General features: G+C 45.7%; 1 protein-coding gene across 4 annotated transcripts in view; it reads left to right on the forward strand.

Annotated features, from left to right (window-relative positions):
• LBR (lamin B receptor) overlaps positions 1–20,496 on the forward strand; it is a 236,878-nt gene that overhangs the window by 73,134 nt on the left and 143,248 nt on the right. For 2 of the 4 annotated variants that reach the window (XM_033936778.1, XM_033936776.1), the window contains exon 5: positions 9,987–10,158. The exons of 1 other annotated variant lie outside the window; for it this stretch is intronic. In XM_033936778.1, the coding sequence (XP_033792669.1) occupies positions 9,987–10,158 (172 nt within the window). The remainder of the gene's footprint in view (positions 1–9,986; positions 10,159–20,496) is intronic. One more of the 4 variants, XM_033936777.1, reaches the window with a different exon arrangement.

Here is a 20,496-nt window from a genome sequence, read left to right on the forward strand (position 1 = left end):
AGACACATTTTGATCACTAAATTTAAAATAAAATCATTTTTCCTACCTTGTCTGGTGATTTCATGAGTCTCTGGTTGCACTTTCTTCTTCTGACTGTGCATCCAATCTTTCTTCCCTTCTTTCAGCCTGTATGCTTCCTCTCCTCCTGACCTCCTCCTGACCCCCCAACTTTTTCTTCCTCTCTCCCTGTCCTCTCTTTCTTTCTCTCTTCATGCCCCCTTTCTTTTTTTCTGTTTCTCTTCTTTCCTTCTGTCTCCCTGCCTGCCCTCTTTCTTTCTCCCTCCCTGCCCTCCACCAAGCCACTGTCACTGCCGCTGACATCGGATAACAGGCCCCAAAGCCACCGCCACCCCAAGCTCTCCCTGCTTCGGGCCAACCAGCATTCCTCTCCCCGACGTCAATTCTGCCGTCGGAGAGGAAGTTACGCTGGCCAGAACTTCCTCTCCGACGGCAGAATTGATATCGGGGAGAGGAAGGCTGATCGGTCCAAGATTGACCTATTGGGAGAAATGCTGCTGGGTCCTGCCTTCGCAGAAACAGAAAGTAGGCAGGACCCGGCAGCAAGAAGAGTAAATGATAAGCTTCACTGACCTGTCTCCCGCCTTAGCACACGAACGCATGCTTCGGGGCTCTAACATGTACATGCCGGCTTCCCTTCTCTTCCCCCCCCCCCGGACATAACTTCCGGTTTCGGAGGGAAAAGAAGGGAAGCTGGCACGCACACATTAGAGCACCGGAGCATAAGTTCTCCAAGCCGTTGTTTTTTTTTTTATGTTGAGCAGCGGCGGCAGCAGCAGAATTCAGGAGCGGATGATAGCTGGGCGGTCATCTAAATTACCCAAGTGGACCGCCCGGCTAAAAGGCCCTAGGGAGAACATGCCATTTAATAAATAATTTCCTATCTTCCTTACCATTTATTACCATTTATTAATGGCCCCCAAACATCTTGATATTTTTTGAAACTCCCTTTCTGTGTGGCTATTGTTTTTTCCATTTTATATATGTGACACAACGAATTCCACCAAAAACTGTAATTAAGGGGTCCTTTTATCAAGCCACGCTAGCGGGGTTAGTGCGTCGGACATTTCATCACACGTTAACCCCAGCGGCCGGCTAAAAAACTCGTTATTTGTTGTATGGCAACATCTGTCATAATTAGTAGAAGCCTATTGTTCTTAGATGATATTTGTCTCTTAGCCTTCATTGACATGCCAAATAATACAGTATCATACGCTAATGCAACCGGGTTTTCCAATAAACAATTTATTTGGCCCCATATTGATTTCCAAAAGGCCAGGATAAATGGACAATCTATATAATAAAACCGTAGGCGGCGCATGCGCAGTCTTATCGGCGTGCTTCCATGATCCGTATGTCCGTGGCCGCCAAGACTGCAGCATGCCCCGCGCTTACTACGGCCCCATGCGCAGCTCAGTTCGGCACGGCGGTTTCCCCAGATAGGGGAAGTCGAAAAACTCACTCCCGACGCGCAGCTGAGTTCGGCATGGCGATTTCCCCGGTTTCCCCAGATAGGGGAAGCCGAACTGCTCACTCCCGTCTCAGCGGCCTGCACATCGACGATTCAACCCCCTCCCCACCCCCCCCCCCCCCCGGGGCTGCCTAAAGAAACAAAGTTTCACGGTGCTTGGCCCGCCAAACAATTCCTGCTGTTGCTGAAATTTGCCCCACCGTTCCTTCCCTTCCTCCATCAGGTCAGTTCAACTCCGCCTATGTTAAAAGGAGCTGCTTTGAAATTGGAGCCCTGCCGCCACCGTAACACGTTCCTCTCTGCCAAGGCAGAGGGGAAAGTGCTACAGCAGTGGCAGGCCTCTGATTTCGACGTGGCTCCTTTTAACATTGGTGGATTCACTGCACCTGATGGAGGGAGGGAAGGAAAGGTGGTTGTGCGGCGCGGGAAGGGGGCGGCAAGGGACTAAGTTGGCCGGTAGTGCTGTTTTTCCATGAAGGAGGAACACGTGAAAAGAAAACAAAATAAAGAAAACGTTGGCCCCCGCCGAAGAAGTGGAATGTGGAGGAGGGGCGCGAGGAGCCGGAGAGCTGTATGTAAGTGTGTGCGCGCGCGTGTGTATAGCCAAGGAGGAAGTGCAGCAGGAGCAAGGAGGTGGGGAGAGTGGATTTCCCCTACTTGGATGTCAGTAAAAGCTTTGGTCCTGTGATCCTCACTCTTTTCCTGGGGCTACTGCTGGACAGAGGGGGAGCAGGACATAAAGGAGAAGAGCTACTGCTGGACAGGGGGAGGAGGGAATGGGAGGGGTGCTGCTGGACAGGGGGAGATAAAAGGAGAAGGGCTACTGCTATATGGGGGGAGCAGGGAAAGGGGGAGAGGTGTTGCTGGACAGGGAGGAGGTAAAAATAAGGGAGAAGGGCTGCTAGCACCCGTTAATGTAACGGGCTAAACAACTAGTAGAATAATAAATGATCTAGAGTCCCTGCTTCGAGATGACAATGCCAACATCTATTAGACTTAGAGCTATCTAAGTTTTGTAAACGAACTGAGTGCTCTATGTCACAGTTCTTCAACCACCGGTCTGCGGACTGGTGTCGGTCCGCAAAAAAATCTTGCCGGTCCGCGAAGGATTCAGGACCCCGCCGCAGCAAAAGGTGCCGCGTCAGCTGACGTGCAACTTCCTGTTGCCGTCGCTATGCCGGCACTCCTGCCTGCCACCACCGACTTCTCCGCACCCCCAGAAAAGCAGCGGCAGGTCTGTGTGCTTTTAACTTCGGCACACAGCTGCCTCTAGGCAGTATTTTAGCGCGGTTTTATGAGGCAGCCTCGGGGCCTTTGGTAGGCCGGCCCACATCGCATCATCGAAGCGGGCCGGCCTACCAAAGGCCCCGAAGCTGCCTCATGAAACCGCGCTAAAATACTGCTTAGGGGCAGCTGTGTGCCGAAGTTAAAAGCACACAGAGCTGCTGCTAGCCTAGATAGAGGGAACATTTGCTAAGGAGGGAAGGGAGAAGGGGTACTCCTTGACAAGGTAGGGGAAGAGGCTACTGCTGACAGGGGAGAAGGGAAAGGGAAGGGATGAGAATTACTGTTGGATAAGGGGAGGAGAAAAGTGAGAAGGGGCTACTGCTGACAGGGGAGAAGGGAAAGGGAAGGGACGAGAGTTACTGTTGGATAATAGGAGGAGGAAAGGGAGAAGGGGTACTCCTGGACAAGGTAGGGGAAGAAGCTACTGCTGACAGGGGAGAAGGGAAAGGGAAGGGATGAAAATTACTGTTGGATAAGGGGAAGAGGAAAGGGAGAAGGGATACTCCTGGACAAGGGAGGAGAAGGGGCTACTGCTGACAGGGGAGAAAGGGAAGGGACGAGAGTTACTGTTGGATAATAGGAGGAGGAAAGGGAGAAGGGGTACTCCTGGACAAGGGAGGGGAAGGGGCTACTTCTGACAGGGGAGAAAGGGAAGGGACGAGAATTACTGTTGGATAAGGGGAGAAAGAAAGGGAGAAGGTACTGCTGGACAGGGGAGGAGGAACATTGGAAGGAAACAGCTGGCAGGGAGATTAGAGGAGGGGAAGGAGTCAGGATGGAATGGAGAGATCAGATGAGGGAAAGGGGAGAGACAGGAATGACAAAGTAGAGAGAGATTGATGCTGGGAAGGGGGGTCAGATGAAAAATAAGGAAAGAGGGACAAAGATGCTAGATCTGGTGTAGGAGAGAGGGGCATAGAAAGAACACCGATACCATATGGGAGGGGGAGGGGTGAGGGCAGACAGTGGATGGAAGAGGCAGATGCTGGATGGAAGAGAGTGAAAAGACAATGAAAGCAGAAACCAGAGACGACAAAAGGTAGAAAAAAATAATTTTATTTCTATCTTGTGATTAGAATATATCAGATATAAAATATGTATCCTGCTAGAGCTGATGTTAGACATAACTGGGGAGTGCAAAGCCCAGGCAGTGCGTCTTTTGCTTCCAGCTGGCTTAGGGCTCTGTCTGACCAGGAGGCAGTTGCCCTAGTTGCACTCCCCCTAACACCATTCCTGCCATGTGTGACTGCGGTATTCTGTTAGCATGATATTTGTGTAGCATTCTGTAATAATTTGGCTTATTCAGTTTTCTTGATAGTAGAGGGGATATATGTGAAGGGGAGGGGAGACGGGGGTTTTGTTGATCCTTGCCCTGTATTATTTATATTTATAAAATGACAATTGTACAGAATATTGTTTCTTTTTATACTTTAATAAAATATGTTCAATATAAAATCATAACTATTTGAGGCTTGTGCGGATGGGATCAGATAGTTAATGGGACCGAGCTCGCGGGGACAGGGCGGCAATGGGGTTTTTAAAAATTTCAGTCTTATTAGTTTGCTGGTCCACGAAATAATTATTTTATTTCCACCGGTCCATAGGTGTAAAAAGGTTGAAGAACCTTCTCTATGTAACAGAAAAAAAACAAGTTTGTCTCATAGATGCTGACATTGTACATCTCATCCTCCAAGAACAAATTTGTGGCCATTGAGATGCACAATGCTTAATCTCAATACTCCAAATGTCCCTAAGACCAGTTTTTGGTTTCTTATTTATAAATCCAGCTATCAATTTATACCACTGTGCGGCCTGATGTTCCAAGAAGTCCACCTGAAAGCATAAGAATGCCAAGCTATATTAATTATTAAGATTTTTCCATTCAGGGAACCCCGCCTGAATGGCCTGCTTCAGTTGCAACCAACTAAAACTTTGTGATTTACTAAGACCAAATTTATGTTGCAACTGTGAAAAGTCAAGCAGCTTACCATTAGATATAACATCATCTAAAACACAGTTCTTCAACCGCCGGTCCGCGGACCGGTGCCGGTACGCAGAAAATTCCTGCCGGTCCGCGCAAGACCGGCGAGATCAACTTCTTCAATTTCCTGCTGGTCCGCGCAGGACCGGCAAGATCGAGGAGCACAGGGCCGGAGAGATAATGGGGAGCCTCAGACTGTGCTTTCTTCCCTCCCAGCAGCTCTCCTTACAAGCGCAGCAATTCAGGAAGGAAGCCTTGGAGCTTTTGCTGAGTCGGGCCGCCTCTGATGATGCAACTTCCGCTTTCCTCAGAGGCGGTGCGACCCAACAAAGGACCCGAGGCTGCCTTACTGAATCGCAGCGCTGGCAAGTAAGGAGAGTTGCTGGGAGAGGAGAAAGCTGCTGGGCATGGTGGAAAAAAAAAAAGGGGACAGCTGCTACGGGACCTGGAGAGGGAGAAGGAGAGATGCTGCTGGGAGGGGGGAGGGAAAGGAGTCTGGGAAGCTGCTGGGTAAGGGGGAAAAAGGGACAGCTGCTACTGGACCTGGAGAGGGAGAAGGAGAGATGCTGCTGGGAGGGGAGGAGGGAAAGGAGTCTGGGAAGCTGCTAGGCAAGGGGGAAAAAGGGACAGCTGCTACTGGACCTGGATAGGGAGAAGGAGAGATGCTGCTGGGAGGGGAGGAGGGAAAGGAGTCTGGGAAGCTGCTGGGCAAGGGGAAAAAGGGACAGCTGCTACTGGACCTGGATAGGGAGAAGGAGAGATGCTGCTGGGAGGGGGGAGGGAAAGGAGTCTGGGAAGCTGCTGGGTAAGGGGGAAAAAGGGACAACTGCTACTGGACCTCGAGAGGGAGAAGGAGAGATGCTGCTGTGAGGGGAGGAGGGAAAGGAGTCTGGGAAGCTGCTGGGTAAGGGGGGAAAAAGGGACAGCTGCTACTGGACCTGGAGAGGGAGAAGGAAAGATGCTGCTGTTTGGGGAGGAGGGAAAGGAGTCTGGGAAGCTGCTGGGCAAGGGGGGAAAAGGGACAGCTGCTACTGGACCTGGAGGGAGGGAGAAGGAGAGATGCTGCTGGGAGGGGAGGAGGGAAAGGAAGAGAGTTACAGGGGACAGGGGGAGGAGGGAAGGGAGAAGAAAAAAGGAAGGAAACATCTTGCAGGGAGATTAGAGGAAGGGAAGGGGAGAGATAGGAATGAGATGGGAAGGGGGGTCAGCAGAGAAATTGAGAGGGACAAAGATGCTAGACCTGGTGTAGGAGAGCTAAAAATGAAGAGAGCAGTGAAGCTGGAGTGAATTGTGTAAAAAGGAGAGAGGGGCATAGGCTGGATGGAAAGGGGAGAGGGGCATAGAAAGAAGACAAATACCATATGGAAGGGGGAGAGGTCAGACAGTAGATGGAAGGGGCAGATGCTGGATTGAAGAGACAGAGAGGGCAGACGCTGGAAGAAAGAGAGTGAAAAGAAGATGAAAGCAGACACCAGAGACAACAAAAGGTAGAAACAAATAATTTTATTTCTATTTTGTGATTAGAATATATCAGATTTGAAATATATATCCTGCTAGAGACATAACTGGGGACTGCAGTATTCTGTTAGCATGATATTTCTATGAACTTGGCTTGTTCAGTTTTCTTGATAGTAGAGGGGATATATGTGAAGGGGAGGGGAGACAGGGGTTTTGTTGGTCCGTGCTCTGTATATTTGTATTTATAAAATCACAATTGTTCAGAATATTGTTTCTTTTTATACTTTAATAAAATACGTTCAATATAAAATCATAATTGCGGCTTGTGCAGATTGGATCAGATGGTTTGCGGGGACCGAGCTCGCGGAGATGGAGCGTAAACGGGGGTTTTAAATTTTAGTCCTATTAGTTTGCTGGTCCACAAAATAATTATTTTATTTCTGCCGGTCCACGGGTGTAAAAAGGTTGAAGAACACTGATCTAAAATACGTATACCTGCTATCATCCAATACTTCCAGATGACCTTATATCCGCCAATTTGAATCTTGGAATTCAGCCATATAGTTTGATTTGTTAATTTATGTATTGGAATAGGTGATAAATTACTCATATCTTAAAGTTTTCCATGTATCTACTAATATTCTGTTTTCTTTATATAATCTAGGCATTTTGATACTGAGAACATGGCATAATCGCAGAGGAAATATGAGTCGCCATGCCAACCACAACCAATCTGGGATATTTTCGATGAGCTCTGGGAGGACCCAATACATACCGTGGCGCAAAATATAGGCTTGATGATACCTATAAAAATTGGGAAAATTTACCCCTTCCACTGTAATTGGTTTTTGTAAAGATACTAAAGCAATTTTAACCTTTTTACCCAGCCAAATAAATTTTGTAAGAATACGATTTATTTTTTATAAAAGGACCCCTGAAAAAAAACTGGTATCATACCCATTTGATAACAAACCACAGACAATATCATCATTTTAATAGTTTGAACTCTTCCCCCACCAAGAAAGATGTAGAGGATTCCATTGCTCGCATATTTCTGTTAATTTTTTTAATTAAAAACTTTTCATTCACTTTCATTGTTTCTTCCAGCGTATTATTTATCCAAATACCTAAATATTTTATTCCATTCTCCTTCCGTAGAAAGGGAAATGAATCAAACAAACCTTTTATACAATGTACATTAAGTGGAAGAACTTCTGATTTACTCCAATTTATCTTATGTCCTGAAAATTTTCCAAATTTCTTTATCAATTCAAGTAAGCATGGAATCGTTGTTTCCGGATTTCTCAAATATAGAAGAATATCATCTGCATATGCAGAGATCTTATAATCCCAATCTGAGTAAGGGATGCCCTGTATCTCCTTTACTTGCTGAATAGCTAATGATAAGGGTTCTAATACAATATTAAAAAGCAAAGGAGATAAGGGACTACCTTGTCTAACCCCCCCTCTGTAAACTGAATCGTTCCAAAAAATTATTAATATCCAATCTAGCAACAGGGGAACTATACCAAACCATTCCAATGATTGATACATAAAGTTCCATTCCACCCGATCAAAGGCTTTCTTTGCATCCAAAGATACAGTAAAGGCCAGATCATTCATGGCTTTTGTTAAATTTAATATATGAAAAGCCAATCTGATGTTATTAGAAAAATGTCTCTGAGCAACAAACCCTGTTTGGTGCATACCAATAATAAAAGGGAGAGCCTTAGCCAAGTGTAAAGCCAATGTTTTAGCTAAAAGTTTTCCATCTACATTAATTAAAGAAATAGGCCTGTAATTTGAAACCAAAGTAGGGTTTTTATTTGGCTTTGGCAAGACTATAGTTAAAGATTCTGCCATAGTACATGTAATGCAACCTTTAGTTAGTTGAATCTGATATAATTTTAATAAATGTGATAATAAGGAATTTTGAAATGATTTAGAAAACTACCGTAAAACCATCACCACCTGGAGTGGATCCGACTCTAAGAGATTTCAACGTTGTTTGCAATTCTTTTAATGAAATAGGCTCTTGTAAACTTTTTTTTATATGATCAGGCGTTTTCGGACCTTTAATTAATTTAAAAAATTCTAAACCATCTTTTTCCTTATCTATTTTTTTAATGTTTTAAATTCTTTATTCATTTTAAAACATACAAGTGTACAAGATACTCATTTATTATAAATTCAATAAAACACTTGAAAATCTTTACTATATCATCTGGAACAAAAATATAACTTCCCTCCCTCCCACCCTTCCTAAAGTAATTAAAATAAAATAAAATCGCAACAGAAAAATATGCAACCTCTCACCCCCCCTGTGTAGATATAATCTCCCTTAAAAAGTGATGTCTACTCATTACAATATTTTTCCATAGGCCCCCAAATCTTTATAAAATTATTGTAAGTCCCTTTCTGTTAGCAATAGCTCTTTCCATCTTATAAATATGGCATAAAGAATTCCACCAAAATGTATAATTGAGATTAGAATAGTTTTTCCAATTATTGGTAATATGCTGAATGGCGACCACTGTCATGATTAACAAAAGTTTATTATTATACGACGAAATTTGACTTTTTTTCCTCACATATATATCAAACAAAACAGTGTCGTAGGATAACGCAACATGATTCTCTAGAAGAACTTGAGTCCAAATTGAATTCCAAAAGAACTTAATATAGGGACAATAAAAAATTCAATGATCCAATGTCCCTGCTTCTAGATTACAGTGCCAGCATCTATTAGACTTAGAGCTATCCAACTTTTGTAATCTAACAGGGGTCCAAAACGCTCTATGCAATAAAAAGTACCAAGTTTGCCTCATAGATGCAGACACTGTACATCTCATTCTCCAAGACCAAATTCGTGGCCATTGAGATGCAGAAATTTGCTCCAAATGTCTCTTAGACCATTTTTTTGGTTTATTATTTATATATCCAGGCTTAGAAGAATATAAATCTTTATAAAAATTTAGAAATTGATTTAAAAGAGGACCAATTTGAGAATATATTTCCTTTCTCATCTTTAACTGCAATAATTTTATTTCTTCTTTTCTTTGCTTTAAGATAATTCGCCACTAATCTTCCCACCTTATTTGAGTTTCCATAATACAGTTTGCTGAGAAAACAAATCTTTCCTTATTTACATTTTGCTTTTAAAAGAGCCTGCAAAGTATTTTGGTCCCATTTTTCAATCAATTTAGATTCCAAACATTTAGGGGTCTTTTTATCAAGCTGCGGTAGAGGTTTTTAACGTGCGTTAAACCGCCTGCCGTGCATTGAGCAGGCATTAGTTGTTTAGCTGGCCACGGGGGTTAGCACGGCTTGCTAAAAGGACCCCTTAATTTCTTGTTCCTCATTGGAAAATTGTTTTTTATATTGTTTCCTAATATATGCTGAATATGATATTATTTGTCCTCTAATAGTAACCTTAAAGGCATCCCATAATGAAAAAATGTCTCCTCTGTGCCACATTGTTTTAAAGAGAGATTTAAATTTCTTCAGTGAATGAAATGGAGGCAGAGAGTCCCATAACTTTGCTACCAGTTTGATTCACAATGTGCCTTTCTGGGGGCTGGAAGAACTAAACGACAAGCGTCGAGTGATGGTAGGGATTGCAGTGGAATAGTTAAAGCAGCAAGATGATACATCATATATTTTGTTTTTATTGGTTAGTGCCCAGCATAGTTCAGGAGCCTAATCTTATCATTCTGGAAATCGTACTCTTCAAGCTTGTAGTGTAAATTTTTATGATGTGTGTTTTCTTAGCAGCAGAATTTTGAACAAGAATTTGAAGATAATCAAATACTAGCTCGTTATAGCTTACGTCCCAGAGGAGAGGAGAACAAAACACACGTAATGGATTCAAAAGAAGAGAATCTGATGGAAAAGGTTTCAGTAAAGAGAAAGGAAATGGAATTAGAATTTGGAGGCAAAATTGGTATGAGATTTTTATTTATTGTTAAATCTTTAAATAGGTATTTTGCTCAAGCAAGAACATTTTTAAGAAAATATTTTCAATTCTTAGGGGGGGGGAAAGCTTCTTTATTGGATTTTGTACATTATTTATTTTGGGTATTTAATGTTAAAATGACCCTATTGTCACTTTGTGGAACTAATTGATCTCTGAACTCCAAACAGGTAAGATTATAGTTGCCATTCTGGACAGACCGAAGATCTATAAAGCCTAGCTAGTATCATGTTTCCAACAGTGGCCAACCCAGGTCTCAAGTATCTGGCAAGATCCCAAGTTCTCCAAGTCATCCAGTTTGTCTTGCTATTTTCAATTTACTCTAACCTAAATAATGGCCATAGATCTTTTGTTGTTGTTCTCAGTTCCAGAAAAATCATAAAAGATTGACAGCCGCTACTCCAGGAGGATGAATTAATGAAAGAAATATTCTTAGTTTCACCAATGCTAAACCTTTCAAAACCTACCAAATTAGAAGCAAAAATTTGTAAAAAGCAAGATCCAAACAGAAACCCCAAAAGAAGAGAGTGACTCAAGTCCTTCCAAAATGCACATTGTGCCAACACACATAACAGAGCTCCACAGTTACCCACTTTGGAAATACATTCAGTATAAACAGATACATTCAGTATAAAAGATATGGAATTAATCGAGGACATAGAGAACATCACACTACGCGGTGACACAGTAATGCTAGGAGACTTCAACATGCCAGACGCAGATTGGAACACACTCTCAGCGACTACAGGTAGCAGTAAAAGAATATTAACCTCCATAAAAGGCGCACGTCTCAAGCAAATGGTACTGGAACCCACCAGGGACAAGGCGATTCTAGACCTGGTACTCACCAAAGGAGATAGCGTCTCGGACGTCTCAGTAGGCGATACACTGGCCTCCAGCGACCATAATATGGTATGGCTCAACCTTAAGAAAGGCTTCTCTAAGTCAAGCACAGCAACAAGGGTTCTCAACTTTAAAGGCACAGACTTCAACCGCATGAGAGATTTTGTCCATCAGGAGCTATATAAACAAACAAAATCTGAAAATTTAGAGGATATGTGGTTGTCTCTGAAGTCCATCCTACATGAAGCAACAAACCGATACATAAGAACAGTAAGTAAATGCAGGAGAACCAAAAGACCCCAATGGTTCACTAAAGAAATTTCAGACCTAGTTAAAAAGAAAAAAGAGGCATTCATCACCTACAAACATTTAGGAAACCAGGGGGCGAAAGAAGACTATCTAGACGGAGCTAAAGCCGTTAAAAAGAAAGTCAGAGAGGCCAAACTCCGAATGGAGGAAAAACTAGCACGGAATATCAAGAAAGGGGATAAATCTTTCTTTAGCTATATTAGTGACAGGAAAAGAAACAAAGATGGTATAGAACGGCTGAAGCAATCGGATGGTAATTTTGCAGAATCAGATTCTGCCAAGGCAGAACTACTGAACGAATACTTCTGTTCAGTCTTCACCTGCGAATCACCGGGAGCTGGTCCACAGCTTCAGACGGGAGATACCCAGAAAGACCCGTTTCAAGATTTCGAGTTTACGCCCAGTAACGTCTACAACGAACTATCGAAACTCAAAGTAAACAAAGCCATGGGACCGGACAACCTGCACCCCAGGGTGCTCAGGGAGCTATGTGGAGTCCTGGCCGAACCATTATCTGAGCTTTTCAATCTCTCCCTACGCACAGGAAGAGTCCCCTTGGACTGGAAAACCGCCAACGTAATCCCACTCCACAAAAAGGGCTGCAGGACAGAGACGGCAAACTACAGACCGGTGAGTCTCACGTCTATAGTGTGTAAACTCATGGAAACACTGATCAAACGGAACCTTGACATAATCCTGGACGAAGAAAACTTACGAGACCCCCACCAGCACGGGTTCACCCAGGGTAGATCCTGCCAATCTAATCTGATTAGCTTTTTCGACTGGGTTACTAGACAACTGGATGCAGGAGAGTCACTGGACGTGGTATATTTGGACTTCAGTAAAGCATTTGATAGCGTCCCACACAGAAGGCTATTGAACAAATTGAAAGCGATAGGATTAGGAAGCACTCTAACTGCATGGGTTGGAGATTGGCTAAGCGGTAGACTTCAGAGGGTGGTGGTGAACGGTACCCCATCCAAGGCGTCAAGAGTGACCAGTGGGGTGCCGCAGGGCTCGGTTCTGGGCCCAATTCTATTCAATTTATTCATAAGAGATATGACACAAGGACTTAAAGGAAGGGTAGCACTATTCGCTGACGACGCCAAACTTTGCAACATAATAGGCAAAAGCTTATTACCTGATAATATGACACACGATCTACGACTGCTGGAAAGATGGTCAACTACTTGGCAGCTAAGCTTCAATGCTAAAAAATGCAAGGTGATGCACCTGGGAAAGAAAAATCCGCACAAAAATTATATACTGAATGGTGAGACCTTAGTTGAGACCAAGATAGAACGCGATCTAGGGGTGATTATTAGTGAGGACATGAAGGCTGCCAATCAAGTGGAGAAGGCTTCCTCCAGGGCAAGACAGATGATAGGTTGTATCCGTAGAGGATTTGTCAGCAGGAGACCTGAAGTCATGATGCCGTTATACAGATCCATGGTGAGGCCTCACTTGGAGTACTGTGTTCAGTTCTGGAGACCACACTACCGTAAAGACATACTGAGGATCGAGTCAGTTCAGCGAATGGCGACCAGGATGGTCCTGGGGCTCAAGGATCTCAAGTACGAAGAAAGACTAAAAAAATTGTGGCTGTACTCACTTGGAGAAAGAAGAGAACGGGGAGACATGATTGAAACGTACAAATACATCACGGGACGTATCGAGTCAGAAGATAATATCTTCTGTCTCATGGGACCCTCAACAACCAGAGGGCATCTGCTGAAAATCAGAGGAGGGAAATTTCATAGCGACTCCAGGAAGTACTTTTTCACCGAGAGAGTGGTGGAGCGTTGGAATGGACTCCCACTGCAGGTGATTGAGGCCAGCAGCGTGACTGATTTTAAGAAGAAATGGGATACTCATGTGGGATCTCTAAGGGAATGAACTCTGGGGGGAGGCAAATTGCAATGGGCAGACTTGGTGGGCTATAGCCCTTTTCTGCCGTCATTTTCTATGTTTCTATGTTTCTATACTTAAATGTAGGCTATATTATTCAATGCAGGAAATATGAACAAGGGTACTATATTGGGGAGATGGATCAGATGATAAAAACACATATATAAACCATAAGTTTCAAGTTTAATTAAAAATTTGATTAAATCACAATATCAAAGCGATGTAAGCAATTTTTAAGATGGATTTGGGAAAATCCACTGCTTTTATCTTAGGATAAGCAGGGTTGGCCATTATTGGAAACGTATACTAGGTTTGATGGACCTGTGGTCTGTCCCAGTATGGCAACTCTTATGTTCATATGCTTATCACATTGATTCTAGTGTGACAGACACTCCATTCCTCAATACTTGAGTAGTTAACCTCTTCTCGCGAGAACTCCTGTAGGGAGCGTCATTTGCATTCTTTTGCTCTGCCTTCCTAACCCCCTGGGCTGTTCTTCAATTCCTCAGTTGTCTTCCTATAAGTGAGACAGTAGGAGCTAGTCTTTTTGCTCGTGTTTCTTTTCACTAACCATTTGCAAGGTTTTTCGGTGCTGCAGAGGATCTCCTTTGAGGTCAAGAGTCTGCTTCCAAGGGGCAGACTGCTTGGCTGTGCACCCAATTGGACAGCCTGCACTACCAGTTCAAGAGCTCAGGGACCATTCCCTTGGGAGCACAGCTTGTCCCAGGCTTGTCCCACAGTGGGCTTGAGCACGAGCTGAGTGGCTCCATGGTGGGTTTTCCTGGATTGGGGCCAACTGCTGTCCTTCCCCTGTTTTGTATGTGCAGGTTCCGGAGGGGGTCGAGGTCTCCGGCTGGTACTTAGGGCCTGAGAAGTAGTCAGAAAACACAAGCAGTCCAGATTCCAGGCTTGTTGAGGTAGAGGTTCTCCCTGTAAGTTGTTTGCAGCTTCCAGCATGACACAGTGACAGTCTGGCTAACCAAATCAGAGGGGGGGGTATCTTTAAAATCGGATTTCTTTAGCACTCTGCAGACCAGTAGAGGTTAATCTTTACGAATGGGTATATATCCAATCATGACCAGCAGGTGGAGACTGAAAACAAAACTGTGGGACAGTATATAATATATTCCCTTCTCTATTCTCATCAGCCTTCTTTCAGTCTCCAGCAGGTATTGAATGAGCTGTACCCATCTTTATCCCAGGACAAGCAGGCAGATATTCTTGACTGATGGGTGACGGCACCGACGGAGCCCCGGTACGGACAATTTTAGAGTGATTGCACTCTAAGAACTTGGAAAGTTCTAGTAGGCCGCACCGCGCACGCGCGAATGCCTTCCCGCCCGACAGAGGCGCGCGGTCCCCAGTTTCTTAGTTTCCGCGGAGCTAAGAAGACGCACTTTCAACGGCTGTTGAGAACTTTTTTCTTAATTCGCCTTCCCGCTCGCGTAAACCTTTTCGGAAATAGTATTTCCCTTTTTTCTTATTTTCTTATTAAAAAAAAAAAAGAATTTTCTTTTTTTCTTCTTTTTTCGGTTTTGCCCCGGCGGGGCCTGCTGCCACCATCGAGGCCTCGGCCTTCGATTTGGCAGAAGCCGTTTTTACATTCATGCCCCCCCAACCCGGGTTTAAGAAGTGCCAGCGGTGCGCGAGGCCCATTTCCCTCACCGACCCGCACAACTGGCGCTTACAGTGCCTGGGTCCTGACCATCGGGCGTCCACCTGCACCCGCTGTGCCACTCTAAAAAAGAGATCCTTAAAAAACCGACAGAACCAGCAGCAGTTATTATTTGGTACCGATATGTCGGATTCGGCGGCACCGGCCCCGACGCAGTCGGCACCTACCTCATCGACACCGCGCCGGCGTCGCATCCCCCAGGTAAGCCGGCTAAGAAGCCTTCCCCGCTGGAGCGTCCTCCGGTCTCAGTAGCAGCGAGCCCAGTCCTGCCGACCTCGAGGCGCCCGCGGAAGCGCTCCGCTCCAATTGAGGTGAGCCCCTCGACCTTGGGTTCCTCTTCGGAGTGTAGAGCGGCACCGAAGGTACCGCAGAAGAAAAAAGCGGTACCGGTGCCTTTGCTGGACGAGCGAATTGCTGCCGTCCTGCAGGTGCAGCTCAAGGAGCAATTACAGCAGCTCCTTCCTGCTCTTTTGAAACCGAGCCTTCCAGTCCCGATCCGGTCTGAGCCACCGGTACCGGCAGTGGAGCAACTTCTTTTATCTGCATCCACTCTGTCGGTACCGGTACATTCGGCTTCGTCGGTATCCATGCCGATCTTAGCGCCGGAACCGAGGTCCCTACACCAGGCTGTACAAACTTCGGCACCGGCACAACCCATAACATCTCCCGGTACCGTTTCCCAGAGGTCTGGTAAGTCGACACACAAAACTCGACACCTAGAACCCTCCACACTGGAGTCCCGAGACCGCAGCTTTCAAGTAAGGGACCCTGATCTGTGGGGGGACTCCGAAGAGCCTCTTCTATCTGATGGAGAGTGTTCATCGGCGGACGAGGATCCTTCTGTTTTAGATCCGTCCTCTAAGCCTGATGCAACCTCTTTCACCTCCTTTCTCAAAGAGATGTGTGACTCTCTCTCTATTCCCTTGGAGGCTGAATCCAAAAAATCCAAGGCGTTTCTCGATGCACTGGATTTCGACCAGCCTCCAAGGGAATTTCTAAAATTGCCTCTCTATGATATATTAAGAGAGACTTTTTACAAAAACCTGGAGACGCCTTTGACTATCCCAGGAGCCCCTCGCAAACTAGACTCCTTATATAAAGTCATACCTATTCCAGGCTTTGACAAACCACAACTCCCTCGTGAGTCTCTTTTGGTGGAATCCACTTTAAAGAAATCTACGGGAGCTAGTGTGTATGCCTCGGTCCCTCCTGGCAGAGAAGGTAAGGCCATGGATAAGTTTGGCAAGAGGTTATATCAGAATGCGATGCTAGCTAATAGATCAGGGAATTATGCTTTCCATTTTTCATTCTATCTTAAGCATCTTATTCAGACTTTGTCATCTTTTGAAAAGTACCTCCCTGACCGTAAAAGATCTGCCTTTCGCCAAACTTCTTCATCACTCTTACAACTTCGTAAGTTCATGGTCAGGTCGATCTATGACACCTTTGAGCTGACCTCTCGAGCCACGGCTATGTCGGTAGCCATGCGTCGACTGGCATGGCTCAGAGTTTCAGAACTTGATGTCAATCATCAAGATCGACTGGCTAATGCACCTTGCCTGGGGGATGAGCTGTTTGGAGACTCTATGGACTCCACTACCCAAAAGCTCTCAGCTCATGAGACTAGGTGGGATACTCTCCTCAAAACAAAAAAGAAGACCCCACCTACCAGGCCTTTTCGGCAGCAATCGGCCTACCAATGTCGATTTGTGGCTCGTCCTTTGCCACCGGCCCCTCAACAGCCCAGGCATCAGCGGCAACAACAGAGGCAAAACCCTAGACCAGCACAGCAGCAACAACAGGTGAAGCCTCCTCCTCCACAAAAATCCTCACAACCCTTTTGACTTGGTTCTTCAGGACATAGCCAGTATTCCACCATCTGCCCATCTTCCGCAGCCCTTAGGAGGATGCCTTACTCATTTCATAAGCCGTTGGGAAGTCATCACCTCGGATCAGTGGGTCCTCAACATCATCCGCCACGGCTATTCTCTCAACTTTCAGACCCTTCCTCCCAAGGTCTGCCAAAAGAGTCTGCTTTGAACAATCCTCAGTCTTCCCTCCTTCTTCAAGAGGTTCAATCCCTCATCCTTCTGAACGCCATAGAGGAAGTTCCTCTAGATCAAAAGGGGCAGGGATTCTACTCCCGTTATTTTCTAGTCCCCAAAAAAACAGGAGATCTCAGACCCATTCTAGATCTTCGCGATCTCAACAAATGCTTGGTCAAAGAGAAATTCAGGATGCTTTCTCTGGCCACTCTTTACCCTCTTCTCAATCACGGCGACTGGCTATGCTCCCTCGATCTCAAAGAGGCATATACTCACATACCGGTCAATCTGGCCTCCAGACAGTACCTCCGCTTCATGATCTATCATTGTCATTATCAATACAAGGTGCTGCCCTTCGGTCTTGCCTCTTCTCCAAGAGTGTTCACCAAATGTCTGATTGTGGTGGCTGCCTTTCTACGCTCTCACCACCTTCAAGTCTTTCCTTACCTGGATGATTGGTTAATCAAGGCCAATTCATCTCAGACGGTACTGCTGGCCACCAACCAAACCATCCTGTTTCTACAACTTTTGGGGTTCGAGATCAATCTACCCAAATCTCATCTCATCCCCACTCAGAGACTTCAATTCATTGGAGCGGTGCTGGACACAGTCCTCATGAGAGCGTTCCTGCCGTCCAACCGTCTTCAAACTCTTCAATCTCTATGTCAGCAGGTGCTTCCACAATGTTCCATCTCTGCCAAGTGAATGATGATACTATTGGGTCACATGGCCTCCACAGTTCATGTCACACCCTTCGCATGTCTTCACCTGCGCACTCCTCAATGGACCCTAGCTACCCAGTGGTCCCAAGCGACAGATCCTTGCTCACGACACATATCTGTGACATCATCTCTTCGTTAGTCTCTACAATGGTGGTTGATATCCTCAAATCTCTCCAGAGGTCTTCTGTTCCATCTACCTCCTCATCAACTTGTCATCACCACCGACGCCTCCCCTTAAGCCTGGGGAGCTCATTTGAACGAATTCCAAACTCAAGGTCTTTGGACAGCACAGGAAATGAAACATCACATCAATTTCTTGGAACTCAGAGCGATGTTTTATGCCCTCAAGGCCTTCCAACATATTCTCTTTCCTCAAGTCCTCCTGCTGTGCACAGACAATCAAGTTGCGATGTACTACATCAACAAGCAGGGTGGGACAGGCTCTCGCCTCTTGTGCCAAGAAGCCCAGACGTTTTGGGCTTGGGCCACAGATCACCAACTCTTCCTGAAGGCTATCTACATTCAGAGAGAACAGAATTCCTTAGCGGACAAACTCAGCAGAATTCTCCAGCCTCACGAGTGGACACTCGATCCTTTAACTCTACAGTCCATCTTCGCTCAGTGGGGCACTCCTCAGATAGACCTCTTTGCAGCTCCTCACAATCACCAGCTGCCCCTCTTCTGCTCCAGACTCTCCTCTCCTCACCGTCTGGCAGCGGATGCATTTCTCCTGGATTGGTCCAATCTGTTCCTGTATGCTTTCCCTCCGCTACCTCTAATGTTGCGAACCTTGTTCAAGCTCAAGAGGGAACAGGCCACCATGATTCTCATCGCTCCACGATGGCCCAGGCAACATTGGTTCTTCCTTCTACTTCAACTCAGTTCCAGGGAGCCTATTCTTCTTCCATTGTTTCCTTCTCTGCTTACACAGCATCAGGAGACCCTTCTGCATCCCAACCTACAGTCTCTGCACCTGACAGCTTGGTATCTCTCGGGCTGACTTCGAATGATACTTTGTTGTCTCAGCCCGTTCGTTCTATTCTGGATGCCTCCAGGAAACCGGCAACTCTGCAATGTTACCATCAGAAGTGGACAAGATTTTCTTCCTGGTGTCTTCATCATCATAATCCTACGTCCCTTGCAGTGGAGACCTTGTTGGATTACCTTCTTTCTTTGTCTGACTCTGGTCTCAAGTCTACTTCCATCAGAGTCCACCTCAGTGCTATTGCTGCTTTTCATGAGCCAGTTCATGGGAAACTCCTTTCAGCTCATCCCTTGGTTTCCAGATTCATGCGGGGTCTTTTCAATGTGAAACCACCTCTTAAAGCACCCCCTGTAGTCTGGGATCTCAATGTGGTTCTCTCCGCCTTAATGAAGCCTCCGTTTGAACCTTTGGCTACGACTCCTTTCAAGTTTCTCACTTGGAAAGTGCTCTTCCTTATTGCTCTAACCTCTGCCAGGAGGGTCAGTGAGCTACATGCACTAGTTGCGGATCCACCTTTTACAGTCTTTCATCATGACAAGGTGGTCCTGCGTACACATCCAAAGTTTCTCCCTAAGGTTGTCTCTGAATTCCATCTCAACCAATCCATTGTTCTGCCTGTCTTCTTTCCGAAACTTCACTCTCATTCTGGAGAACAGGCTCTGCATACTTTGGACTGTAAGCGGGCTCTAGCTTACTATTTAGAGCGTACTAAGCCCCACAGATCAACTCCCCAACTTTTTCTGTCCTTTGATCCGAATAAATTGGGACGTCCTGTTTCTAAACGTACGTTGTCTAATTGGCTTGCAGCGTGCATTTCATTCTGTTATGCTCAGACCGGACTGACACTAGAAGGTTCTGTCACAGCCCATAGAGTTCGAGCTATGGCAGCATCTGTAGCTTTCCTCCGTTCCACTCCTATTGAGGAAATCTGCAAGGCTGCTACTTGGTCCTCAGTTCATACTTTTACATCTCACTATTGTCTGGATGCATTCTCCAGACGGGATGGACACTTCGGCCAATCTGTTTTGCAAAATTTGTTTTCCTAATGGCCAACCTTCCCTCCATCCCTCTTTTTGTTAACTTGGAGGTCACCCATCAGTCAAGAATATGCTGCCTGCTTGTCCTGTGATAAAGCACAGTTACTTACCGTAACAGGTGTTATCCAGGGACAGCAGGCAGATATTCTTGCGTCCCACCCACCTCCCCGGGTTGGCTTCTTAGCTGGCTTATCCTAACTGGGGACCGCACGCCTCTGTCGGGCGGGAAGGCACTTGCGCGTGCGCGGTGCGGCCTACTAGAACTTTCCAAGTTCTTAGAGTGCAATCACTCTAAAATTGTCCGTACCGGGGCTCCGTCGGTGCCGTCACCCATCAGTCAAGAATATCTGCCTGCTGTCCCTGGATAACACCTGTTACGGTAAGTAACTGTGCTTTCTTGGTAGGGCTGTTGGAATTTGTTTAAGGGGTTTTCTAGTCCCTGTTTTTGGCCGGACAGAGCTTGGGTGGGCCCTGTTTAGGGGTCCGTCTGACCTCGGGGATGTCAAACCCGGCGGGTTTCGAGCGGGGTCCCTCCCCCCACTTCTTCCACCTCCCCACTTTTTTTAGAGGAGCCTCAGCAATAAGCCTTGCCCCCTAAAGCAAGGCATATTGCTTTGAGAGCCTGTGGAGTCTGTTCTGAAAAAAAAAAAAATCCTGCGGTAGTGCTGGTCTGGAAGGTTGTTTCCCTTTAAGAAAACTGTATTTTACTGTATTTTTCATCTAACCAGCACTTTATTTCTAGCTAGGTCACGTTTGGAGCAATGAGCACATCGAAAGGGAAAAA

The sequence above is a fragment of the Geotrypetes seraphini genome, chromosome 3 (assembly GCF_902459505.1).
Source record: "Geotrypetes seraphini chromosome 3, aGeoSer1.1, whole genome shotgun sequence".
NCBI classification, from domain to species: Eukaryota; Metazoa; Chordata; class Amphibia; order Gymnophiona; family Dermophiidae; genus Geotrypetes; species Geotrypetes seraphini.